Source organism: Lepisma saccharinum, chromosome 5, assembly GCF_977018435.1.
Source record: "Lepisma saccharinum chromosome 5, izLepSacc3.1, whole genome shotgun sequence".
NCBI lineage: Eukaryota > Metazoa > Arthropoda > Insecta > Zygentoma > Lepismatidae > Lepisma > Lepisma saccharinum.
Window position 1 is genome coordinate 55,492,316 of NC_139233.1, and position 13,398 is coordinate 55,505,713.

General features: G+C 35.3%; 1 protein-coding gene across 2 annotated transcripts in view; it reads left to right on the forward strand.

The window, feature by feature from the left end:
* The window catches only part of LOC145987835 (transmembrane protein 87A), an 84,178-nt gene that overhangs the window by 14,380 nt on the left and 56,400 nt on the right, over positions 1 to 13,398 (forward strand). The window contains exons 5-7 of one of the 2 annotated variants that reach the window (XM_083122574.1): positions 7,213 to 7,269; positions 8,290 to 8,373; positions 8,966 to 9,031. In XM_083122574.1, coding sequence (XP_082978700.1) covers positions 7,213 to 7,269; positions 8,290 to 8,373; positions 8,966 to 9,031 — 207 coding nt within the window. The remainder of the gene's footprint in view (positions 1 to 7,212; positions 7,270 to 8,289; positions 8,374 to 8,965; positions 9,032 to 13,398) is intronic. The other variant, XM_083122575.1, reaches the window with a different exon arrangement.

A 13,398-nucleotide genomic window follows, 5' to 3' on the forward strand; every position in this document is an offset into this window, starting at 1 on the left:
TTGTTTACTATTGATAAGTTCTGTTCTCTGTTAAAAGGCAGACATTTCATTATTATAACTGACCATAAAGCACTTACCTGGTTAGAAACGGCGCACACCTGGAATGCACGTTTAACTCGTTGGTTTGTACAATTACAACAGTATTCATTCCAAGTACAATACTGTAAAGGGTCAGAAAATATAATTGCTGATGTTCTAAGTAGGACATTTCCGATGCAAGAAGACCTCTTGTATCATGTAAATTCTTTGCAATTTAAGGAAATAGTAGAACCTTTCATTGACATTGATGATTTGATTGTAGCACAAGGAAAAGATGATGAATTGAAAGAAATTAGGCAATATATTTTGCACTCTTCAATTCTCAATGATAATCCAAGATGTAGGACTTGGAGTCAACGTTATCTTCTTAGAGACAATATTTTGTGTGTTAGAGACTTTCATAACGTTCAAAAAGTTAGAATTTGTGTTCCAACTACATTAGTAGGTTCAATTTTGAATAAATTTCATGACTTATCGGGACACTTTGGTGCTAGTCGTACACTTTCTCAGATATATAGATACTTCCAATGGAAAGGTATGAAGAAAGATGTACAACAATATGTAGCAGACTGTGATTTATGCATTCGTACTAAACCGAACAAGCATCCGTCTAAACATTTAGCCAAAGTACACATAACCGACAAGCCTGGGAAAATATTGTTCATTGATTTACAAGGTCCATTCACCATGGGTCCTAAACGTGAACGCTTCTTATTTACCATATTGGATGCAGCATCCAGGTATTTAGTGGCATATCCAGTGACAAACAGTAATGCTGTCACGGTACTGAACAAATTGTGTCATGTATATTTTGTACATCTGGGTATTCCAGAAAAAATAATTTCGGATAATGGACCACAGTTTCGTTCATGTCTTTTTAATACTAAAATGAAAGAATATGGTGTCAAACTTATGTTTACTCCACCTTACCACCCTTCATCCAACATGGTTGAACGGTATCATTCGGAACTTAACCGTTTAATGAGAGTATTGTGCATCGATAACCATGCTAAATGGCCCCAGCAAGTATCCATGGCTTTGCATTGGTTAAACAATGCTATCTCTTCACAAACTGGTTTCGCTCCAATAGAATTAAGGTTAAATAAAGAACCTAACCTACAAGTAGGAAATGTCATGTATGATGATAGTACACCTCAGTCATGGAATGACAAACTGCTTATGGCTCAAATTAAAAGTCATGCAGCTAGATCTAATAAGTTAAACAAGTTGAATTGTAAGCAACTAGATAAAATATCAATTTCTTCTGGAAATCTTGTTTTTATTCGAAATAGACAAAGAGATATGGATGATAATCCAATTAAAAAATATTGTTATCTGTATGAAGGTCCATACTTATGTATAAAAAACTTTGGTGACTCTCGTATATCTGCCCTACGTTGCAGTGATGGGATTCTTCAGGAAAACATTGCTATTGAACATGTAAAATTGTGGAAATGTTCCAAGGACAAGAAAATTTCTTGGTTGAACACTTTGCTAGATGCAGGTAGCACACATAAAGATGTGGTACAACATATACTTGATCAAACAATGCAAGAAAAAAGTGATTTTTCTTCATCTGTCATTACAGATGTGTGCACAGTTTGTTCTTGAAACAAACTTACCATTAATGAGGTTGGCCTAAAATTGGTAGTACACCTCGTATAAAATATTAATGTGTTAAGTAACTCTTATAGTTATTCCATATTTTTTTTTAATGGTTGGCCTATAAATGGTCGTACTTTAAATACATTTTTATTAGAGTAATAATTTTGAATTTGTTGTTAGGGTTTACCTCATGGACAGTGAGATACTTATTAAAATGTAAGACAATTAAGTGCATCAATGTCACATTTTAGTAATAATTGTTGGTTGAACTATCTTGGAATACAGTTTCACATATTTTTGTCCAAAGAACAAGTTAATCAGGTTTTGGTTTATAATACCCAGGGAATGATACCAAAAATCCAAATGCTAATTTTAATGTGAATTATTTTGAGTATTTTAATTCCATAAAATGAATCAAATACTCACTGTGTGTTGCAAAAAGTAAGCCAAGAGATCCATGAGTTGATTCGAGCTCGTTGCACATGCGGTTATGCCATAGAGCATAAAAACTTGGGGTAGGTTCACGTAAAAGGCAATAAGTAAGTCCTATAGTGCCACTCAAGAAACTGAATATGAAAAATGTTATTAATATTTTTTGTCAATATTATTGAGTATTAACCATTTTATTCTAAATGGCGAAGGTTGACAAAAAACTTAATGTGAAAAGTGAGATAATGTGAATTTTATGAATGTGAATATGTTTTATTAGCATAGAATTTTGGATGGTACGTTTTCTTCACAAGATGAAACCTTACTAAAGCAATATCTTTTTGTATGGTTGGGGTAGTTGAGTAACACATTATTGGTACTGGGCAAACGAGTAGTATTGATACGTTAAGATTGAATCCAAGATATTTTTCTGATACTTGATAGTTCCTGGCTCTTTGATGTGTTGATTGCTTAAATTAGTAACATTCACATCTGGCAAATGGTGAAGTTCCTTCACATAGTAGTGCATACAGTTTTAACATTAAGTATACTCTAAAATACTGGTTTAAAATTTCAATTGAAAGTTTTCTCATGTCCACAGCAGTGTGAATTTCCTCTCAACAATGTTTTCATTCATAATAACAAAGATGATAAATGAAACACATATGTTGGTAGTGTTGAGTCAAATATAATTTAAATATTTAGTGTACATGTATGTTACATAGTAAACAAGTAAACTTGTGATATGATAACTTTGCAAGTTGTTTATTTTAATATTGTGTCTTTTGTTTGTTAATATGTAATGAGCAGTAACCATGTTGTAAATGGTGAAGTTTGTGAGTATTGTCACAAATAAACAATAGCTTATAATAATTTTATGTTTTGCATTCATCTAACTAAAGTGTATATGTATAATTTTTGTAGCTCACTCTACTAGCAATCATGTAGCTACAAATGTGATAACGTATTAATCTTTGCTTTTGTTTGTCATTTGACATTTAATATTCGTCATGTTATTAAACTTCACCTTACATTTGAAGTTTGTGCTTCATATTTAAAATGCATTAATATAACATTATAATTATCGCAACACAACAATACACACACTATGAGATAATTTTGTTTCTTACCAAATGTTGAATTGTCTTGTATGGTTACTATGTTCTTTTACCAATTTTTTGTATTTTCTTGGTAATAACAGATCTTACCTTGATCTCGTATGATGTTATAAGTTTAGAAAATTGTAATTTATAGTTTGGCGTGGGTAAGCCCATTGGGCGCCAGTATGACGGTATCAGAATGAGTACCATCATAATGTGAAAAATAAAATAATTTTATTACTTGAAATTTACGATTTGAGGTCGTATTTGGTGCTTTACATTAGTGGAAAATTAGTTTACCTTATTTTGGCTTTGTTATAACTGAGATACTATGTAAACTTCATACATATAAAACATTTTAATAAATCAGCGATGTAATTTGGGTTAGTGAAGTATCACGAAAATTGCTAAATTATGCATAAACACAAATATGTTTGGTTTCAATGGCTTTTATTTGCTCTTTCATTAGTATATGGGCGCAAACATGTATTTAAAATGTATTATTAGCATGTACTAACCATTTAAAATTAATTTTGGTTGATTTTCGATAAAAACTTACGATTTGCTAAAAAGTAGCGCCATGAAGAGTAATCCTAAACTTGGAAGTAATCCTAAACTTGTGAAATATAGCCAACTCAGAGAAAGGGAAAAATCTAAGTTGCGCATAAATAACCTTTTTCCCACCGAAATTGTAAAACTAAAAATAACTGAAAAAGGTGAAAATAAAATACATAATCATGTAATAGAATATTGTAACGTCTATTGTATTGTATTTAAATTATTTTACAAGCATTTTTATGCATGATATTTGTACAATTCAAAATTTGTAACTTGAAATGTATCCGCGAGTTTGTATTCTGTGAAAAAAGTGGTAACAGTGAGAGTTTGCATACACTGTTTCATCTTTAAGATCATCTTGGACTGACGAGACGTCACAAAATGTTTCGGAAAGTGAAATTTGAAGAATTTGATTAAAAAGGAAGATCCGTCGATATTTTAAAGCATATCAGCGCAGATAAGTATTATGTTTACTTTTAAAAGTTGAACTTCATCGCTAAAGGCGTAAAAGGTCCAAAGGACATATATTTGGTGACCGGCTGGAATCACATAAAATGGCAGCCATCTTCATTTTATAAGGAATCTACGAATAAATATTATACATGCATGTAGATACTTTAAATGAAAGGCCTATATCGTAAATGTACAAAAAGTGCTTAATTGGGATGTGGAAAGTGAATTGAACATATTATTTACATAATTCGTCTTGGTTTTCGCCGATTGATTATCGAACATTTCTTGCCGAATTACGACGTACAAATCTGCGAAAGATCGGAAGCAATTCTTCTTAGAAACAATTTGACTTGAAGTAATAAAAGTTAAGATAAACCTGAAATATGCCAAAAGGTTGATGTAAAGCAATATTTATGCTTTATTGTACAAATATTTACCAAAGAATGTACAGAATTTGTGTGAACTTGTCTAATTGATTGTTCAATTTTGTTTAAATATATTGTGCATTAATACTCGATTTTTGGTAATTTTCCTTAAGTACTAAAGGTGAATACATATTTGTGCCAGTAATTTTGCAACATAGAAAATTTAAAACTTGAATTTCTCGTATTTTGTCATGTAAAATTATGAAACCATTTTCTTTATTTCTTTTAAATGTGAATTTCATCTCGACCGTATAGTTCAAAAAGCCGAGGTAAAAAGGTCGTGGTAGTAAGTTCTCTCTCATATATAATGCAATGTAATTGTGTAAAATTATTGTTTCTAAAAAAATGTTTTTTTTTTCAAAATTTCAAACTTTTTCAAAATATCATACCACCAGGGACTACAGAATGGTTTTCAAGTGCAAGGAATGACTTTTGTAAGTTCTCTCTCATATATAATGCAATGTAATTGTGAAAAATATTTGTTTATAAAAAAATATATTTTCAAATTTAATTACACAGCCAAGGGATATTGTGTGCCAGAGAATTCCACAGCGAAAGAGTTAAATGTACACTCAAAATATACCAATTCTCATACATTCATAACACAAATGATAATACATAAGCAAATCTATCCGAAACAGGGGTAAAAATTAGTGATGTACCAATATGAATATTTTGCCAATGCCAATATAAGTCCTGATATATAATTTACTGATACCGATGGCAGATATTTTATCAATTTGATATAAAATTAGAAACGTTGCAAAAAAATAGTAAATTCACTTTGTTAATTAATGTATAACTACAATAGATTTTACCTTACAAAAAGATGCTTGGTGGTTGAACACATTAAGTGGTTGACTTTTGATCTCAGCAATAACTTTTTCATGTTCTTGGGCATGGGTGCTCTTTGTGAGTGTACTTGCATCACTTTTTATCTAATCTCATCCTCATTGTCATAATTAGCTCAAAGTGACAGAGAAGTAATGTAAAATAACATACAAACAAATAACTTAGAAAAAGAAATTGTCCATTGAGACATTTGCTTTACAAAATCACTGTACATGAATATTCATTAAAATTATTAGTAAATGGTAGATTTTGAACTAAATTGCAAGCATTTACAAAAAAAGAAGAAAAAAATATAATAGTTAAAATTGTCAGTAAGTGACTGATAAAAAGATATGCCTATATCAGCCAATACATATAGTAAAGTAAGTGCAGTTATGTTACCCCATGTTCATTGCACCATGCCATGAAGGCACATAGAAGGGATATGAAGGTAAGGTCCCATAACCTCCACGATCTTTGCATCAGCTTTAGTCCCAGGTAAATATTTATTTGAGCCTCTACAAAATCAGGTTATGAGAATTATAACTTCATATACAAAAACAATTACAATGCGGCAAAATTTCTCACTTATGCTCTATTTATAGAAATATTGGACCAGCCAACTTTCTTAAAATTGATATTCTGGTATGGTTTGTCTGCCAGTGTCGATAAAATATCAATCAATGTGTCAAATTTATTTTATATGTGTATAATCACCATTGTTTTGACCACATGTAGCTGGGGCTTCACTGAAGTCATATGACATATTCAGTTTCTGCAAACAAGTTTGGGGGACAGGGTAGAAAGTCTGCGGAAACTGAATATGTACCATATGATTTTGTTAAGTCCTCCAGGAAACAATGCATGCCTTGTTTTGATGCAGTGCTCTTGTATCTTTTCCAAAGCAAAATGATGAAGTTTCAGAGTATAGTATGACAATGCTAATTCGATAATGATGATTCCACATGTAGGAAGGGATTTTTTTAGTTTTGGTACAATGTACACAAGTATTCCCATGTGTAAGTAGTTCAAATCTATACTCTGTCCTGGTTATCTCTGCAGCAAGGCTGCTCATAGCGACAGAGAACAAGGTAAATTCTTTCAGTCACCCTTTCCTTTCCATTTGTGTTTATGGTCGTCATTGCACTTGGGAATTGCAATAAAGACCCTAGTCCTGCCTCTGTAAGTTCGATGTTGATTGTTCAGCTGGTAATATGAGTTTTTGAAGGAAGAAATGTGATGTTTGTAAACAAATAGGTATGTGACAAAACAATAACACAAATTAAGTGTAAGATAAGTTTATCTTTTATTTTTAACTAAATTTTATTGTTTTCTCCATGATTATTTAACTTTAAAACTGTGTTCAATGTATATTATATTAATAGTTATTTTTATATTAGGACATGATAAAAATGTAAAGAACTTGGAGGAGGCATTTATTCATTACTAATTATGGAAACTCAGTGGAGATCTAGATTATTTTATAAATATTTACTATTGCACTTGCAAACAGACATTTTATATTGTTTTTCCAAAGGAAGTAAAACATGTAAAATGAAGACCAAAAGGAAATTGATAATGTTGAGGTGAAAGTTTGAAATAAAAGAATGGGAGCTTTTATATTGGACAAATGAAAATTATAATTTTCTGCAATTTATGAGCAAAAAGATTTTTGCCCTGTATCTGAATTTGTATGTTATAACTAGCAATGATATGGTTAATGGTGACTGTATTGTCTAACATACATTTACACCACATTATTCTTAAACTAGGAAAAAGTGGAGGAACTTCAAACTTCACAGTTTACGAAGTCAATTTCTATTTTGGAGGTGAGTGTAGTTTAACTTGAGGAACTTTCACTTCAAGGCACTGTAGAACCAGTTGTTTTTTAAGCATCTGTAGAACTCTCATACTAAAACACAGCTTATACTTATTTTTATTTTGTATTTTGCATGACTTAATTGTTCATCATGCATGTTTGCTGCATGCAAATGTACATGTGTTAGTTACTTTCTGAAATAAGTTCAACATTGAACTAGAGAAAGTCAAATGATTTGTCAACTACAAAGCGGAACATTTGTTTTATTAGAGCCCCACAACTTGCTTGCCATAAAATATTCTTTGCGAGGTAAACTGGTGAGAATAATAAAATATGAAGAGAAAAGGGTGTGATTGGGAAAGCATGTTGACCAAAAAAAAGAGCTGGATGTAATTTTATTTTTAATTTCTCAAATTATTTGCTTTTAAAGTGAATTTTTCTCTACCCGAGAAGCAAGTCTGCAAATTATGTTAGATTTTCCATTATGCAAACCCAGTGTACCAACAGAGCTCAAATTGTGCTAGGGTTGGCATCGTTTATGCCTCTACTGATACCAATACATTGCTAATTCATGTGCTCTATGCCTGCCTGATATCTATTTCATTCACTTAAAATATCACTAATATTTGTGTTTTTATATATACAATATTGAATAAATAAATAAATACCTATTCAATATTGTATTTATATTTAAAATTATACAATAAAATCATAGTAAAAGTAAAGTAAAGTAAGAAGGCGTATTGGGGGTGTGGAGTTAGATCACTTTCTTGATCATGGCCGAAGGTGGGGCTGATGTGATCAGCACCATGCCCATATCCACCTTTACCTGCCAGTGTGTCCTCCAGGTACCAACTTTATACACTTTATACAATGCTGGGTGGGTGCCAGAGCAGCTTAAACAGGTGGAAAAAATCCTGGTTCTCCCCAGACAGGGATCAAACCCAGGTCTCTCACATGGTAGTCAGATGCCATAACGACTGAGCTACCGCAGCTAATATGATAGTAAAGTTGTTTTTTTTTTTTTCAGAATAATGACATTATTGGCATACCTGGCTTGGCAGATCCAGTTCCAAAAAATGCATCTGTACGAAAGAGAGCAGCTACAGGAGATGTAAGTAGATGCTGTTCAAAATTTCTGTGAATGTATGGTCCCATTTAGTATAGAGAGATTTCTAGGAAAATTAATATATTCCTAGGATTCACACTGTTTCAATACAACTATCTTCATATTTTTGTGATTATCATTATTATTACTTTTATTATTACTATTATTAATATTACTTTTGTGTTATTGTACGGAGTCTTTTTCTTCCTCTCAACCATGTACATAAATTTGTAATGAATACATTATACACTGTGTGTGTGTGTGTGTTTCTCACATGCCAAATAGCAGGTCATTACACAGGTTGTGTGTGCTTAAGGAGGGGAAAGAAAAAACAGTAAAAAACTTTTTATGTGACGTGCTGGCAACCTAAATGTTAAAAGCAACAAAAAACTCACAAACAGCACCATAAAAGACACTTGAGGAGTTTGTCCAAACTTTCAATAAAATAAAATAAACTTTTGCAACCTGTAATTTGTTCAAGACATGCTTATGGACTGGACCTTTGTCACAATTGCTTTCATTGTTGGATGTTCTTTACACGTTTTGAGTTTATTTTCAATGAAAGTACTTAAAAAAATATTTACTTCTTTTATTGCAGGAAGATGCCACAAAGAAGGGTACAGCAAAGGAAACTGCTGTTGCTGCTGGAATTCATAGTAGTCTGGTATGTACCAGTATGAGAAATAGTCAATTATTGGCAAAATTTACGTATAATAATTACAAATAAATACGGAGAAACTAGTACTCACTTTTATCCGCGAAGCTGTTTTTTCTTCTTTTTCGATTAATTTCAGTGGCCACTGCCACCATCCTCGTTGGAACTTGCTGCGCTGTTGCTTGGCGTGCGTCTTTTGTTCGTAGTTCTCTGGCTGCCGTTAGGTGCGCTGTGCGTCTTGGTGCGTCGTCTGCTATTTCCGGGCGATAACTGCTGCAGTAGTGGAATCCAAGTGTGGTGCGCTTGCCCGCTATCGATGTTTAGTTCGTGCGGGAAGTGCATTATGGCGTGCGTTTCCTTGATTTTGGTCTACATCCACCGTCTACAGAAAACCGGATGCAGGCAACCAGTACATACATACTCTCTCTAGCCATCCCCCAAAACAAAAAGCCAATGTGTGGCTAAACTTTTATCGAAGAGCCTTCTCCTACTGTGGCAAAGAAGAGGATCTGCGAGAGGAGATAGCCACCATCACAGAAATAGCCCTGAAACATGGCTACACTGAATCACAACTTTCCACTTGGTGCAGTAAGGCGGAAATACAGGTCAGACACCCTAACCTACCACAATCAACCCATCCCCAAGCAACCCAGCCACAACCAACCCCCAGCGACCAATATAAATGGTTTGCCTTCCCCTACCATCCCACCACTTCCAACCGCATAGCCAAAGCCCTTCTCCCATTTGGCATCAAAGTAGCGCACAAACCCAACTCCAAAATAACTGATAAACTGAACAAGCACAAACGATACTTCCTCTCCCCCCTTGACAACCCAGGTGTATACGATGCAGAGTGTGAATGCAAGGCTCATTACATCGGCAGGTCCATCAGATCTGTAAATGAAAGAATCCAACAGCACCTAGCAGATGCGAAAAAAGCCCAACCCACTACTGGTCTTGCTAGACATATCAAATACAATAGCCATAAAATTCAAAAGGTTCGAGTCAAACACACTGCCCACACGCTCATAGACACCAAAATCAAGGAAACGCACGCCATAATGCACTTCCCGCACGAACTAAACATCGATAGCGGGCAAGCGCACCACTCTTGGATTCCACTACTGCAGCAGTTATCGCCCGGAAATAGCAGACGACGCACCAAGACGCACAGCGCACCTAACGGCAGCCAGAGAACTACGAACAAAAGACGCACGCCAAGCAACAGCGCAGCAAGTTCCAACGAGGATGGTGGCAGTGGCCACTGAAATTAATCGAAAAAGAAGAAAAAACAGCTTCGCGGATAAAAGTGAGTACTAGTTTCTCCGTATTTATATACTACCGCGTCTCTCCTTTCCCAATCATGAATAATAATTACATTACCCTGAAAGTTCTGTACTGCAAGGATATGAATCTGTTCACAGAAACCGAATAGGAACTTTGGACAATATTCAAACTACTAATTACTTACATTATTTACTCTCTTATATATGCACGTAACCAGTAAATATAAAAGAAGTAAAACCCACGAGTGTGGCCACTTTTTTCACAAACCTCTTCCACGTAGCTTTCACTACATCACTTGTCTTCATCAACAGGCTATACAAAATTTGAACTTAAAACCATGTTAAAAGGTTCAAATGATGAAGAGGAAGAGTATGGAGCATGACAGGAAAACGACTTTCTTGTTTTCAACTTTACCAGAAATTACTTTCTTTTTTTTACATTTTAAGATGTTTTAAGTTCAAATCTTGCCCTGCCTTCTGGTGAGGCCACATGATGAGAGAAAATGTAAGAGGTACATGCAAAAAGGGGTTGTGTGAAATGGTTGACATGTGGCAGAAAAATGATTCAAAATAAGAGATATCCAAATACACATTTGTGCAGATATTATAATACAGTCAACTCTCGATTCAACGACCTTTCACAGTTCCCGGGAAAAGGGTCGTTATTTCGAAGGGGTCATTATTGGAATTTGCACCAATTTTCAGCTTAAAGGGAGCTCAAACGGACACAAAGATGCCTAGGAGATGGTAACACCATTTATCCTGGTAGTTATACAACCTGTTATGCACAGGATGCATGTTGTGAGAAGGAAAATAGAACATGAAAAAGTTTTCACAAAAGAGAATTTAAAATAATGTTACTTTGTTTCAATTGTGCACAGTCGTTGCTTTTCCAGGAAATTCTTACGTTTCTAGTTCATGAGAAACCCGTTTCCACTGAGACCTATGGAAAGGAAAACAATCTCTCCCTTATTGCAAGCGAAACTCGAAGAATCTTGACACCAGTCAGACTGGTGCCAGCAAAAGTCGGGAGATAATCGGGCAGAATGAATGTTGGATTTCATATGGGTTTATTGGAGCATTGTCTGTTACAAGATTAACTGGTAAGATTAGATCTCTTGGGAGAAACAACACAACCTCTCTAGGTACCAGACAAAAAAAAATAAAGGCAGGGCTGTAATTTTCGTTCTGGTTCGACTGTGTAAAATACATCGTAAAAAAAAGTCACTTTTCTTTGCTTCAACCAACTTCATTCACCCTCCTTCCCCATTCAAGGGAACAGTCCAAACACCTTCCTTGACTTGCATTGTAATCCAGCGTGAAAAAGGAAATGCGCAACTTGCGATCTATTTTCACCCAATGCGTATTGTAGGACAGGTCATTAAACAACGTGGCAGTTGATAATCATTCGGGTTTGGAATTGAATTTCACTTTAAACTATATTTAGTCCCGATTAGCCCATCAGCATAAAATGAACTGAAAACAAGCTTTATGAAACGGCCCATTTTCACATATCAAAATGGTAGATCGTTATTTACTCGCATTTTATGTTGGATTTAGGAGTATTCTCGATGTCAAACACCCACCCCTCCAAACGCTTTCCCCTTGAATAATGTATTTTTAATCGGTCTCGGCGACCATTCCTACATTGAACACTCTTTTTTTTTCCTCCACATGAATGGTTCTGAAGAAAAGTAAATTAAATTTACGTTTTGCTTATCAGAAGGCGCAGAACATGAAGTTATTTTAACTCTTGTTTTGCTTTCTGGAGATCGAATTTCGTTATCGTCAAATCAAAACAGCTTTGCGAGATTCAAAACAATAACTTTTTTCTTCGCGCTGGATGAGTCATCGCTCTTATCGGCAAGCAAGAGCTTTGCACACGCTAGACAAAACACTGGCGCCAGCTGCATCGTTAAAACAAGGAGACCGGAGACCGGCTGGAAGTTCGAGCAACAGGTGGCCGAAGAGAAAAGTCCCAGCATTTTAAAGAGAACGCAACTGTCGAAGACGGAACTTTTAACAGCAGTGTAAAGAAGAAAGAAATGACCCTTGCTTTACGTTTTACCACGCAACAGACAATAATACGGGCAATATTTCCTATGCAGACAACAGCATTAAAAAAAATATATAATAAATAAATTTTAAAAAACAACTGAATTCTGCAATTATCAACATTGCCGTGCACACCAGTAGCGGAGAATGAGCTGGGGAAAGGGTAGAGGGTCACCTTTTTTTTACTTGTTCTATGGTTCTTGTTCGTTTTCAAGAATATATCCAGAACTGGTTACCCCATTTTAGACGTCAAAGGAAAGGAAGAGGGTGGGTCCTTTTCCACCCTCGCCTGTAATCAGCCCGCATCAGCAAGAAAATCGTGGCTGAAACAATCTGCATCCCCCCCCCCCCCCCCACGTTTGCTGATAGAAAAAGAGGGAGAAGTCAGTCAGCCAACGGAACACTTTTTTGGCAGATATTACGACATCGACACAATTAGGAAAACGTATGAAGTGGGAAACTGGAGTTATGATGATGCACGTAAGAGCGAAGTAAACTTTTGTGGAAACCTGGATGACAACGCATTAAGCGGGTTGACGATCTTTAGTTCACGTATGTGGTTTTGATTATCTCTAACAGTTTCGCTTTTTTATTAAGTGTTGCAGGGAACAAAGAACACGTTTTGAATGAAAGCGGTTACCGGAAGTTGTCGGCTACAAGGCCGAGAGTTGCTCACTCACGGGAACCTGCTGAACTCTAGGTCAGAGCTGGACAGACGGGCCAGACTTCCAGGCGCCACACGTCTGTATTTTCGAACATTCCTGCGATCTTATCTCTCAAGGTGGTGTATTTATCGATGAAAGAGCTTGACCTGCCATACACATTGGCAAAGACTGCAAGTCCAGCAGTCATTTCGGGCTGCTCCCACCCTTCCCCGCGAGTTTTCAGCAGTTCTTAGGACAAGGAAACAAGTCAAGTCGATTTAAAATAACATCCAAGCACATTCGATCTTCTCTTCTGGCGTATCCAAGAGCAAGCGTGACAAAACAAGCCTGGCACGTTGGGTAGCGGCAGTCGGGTGCGGGATAAAATTGG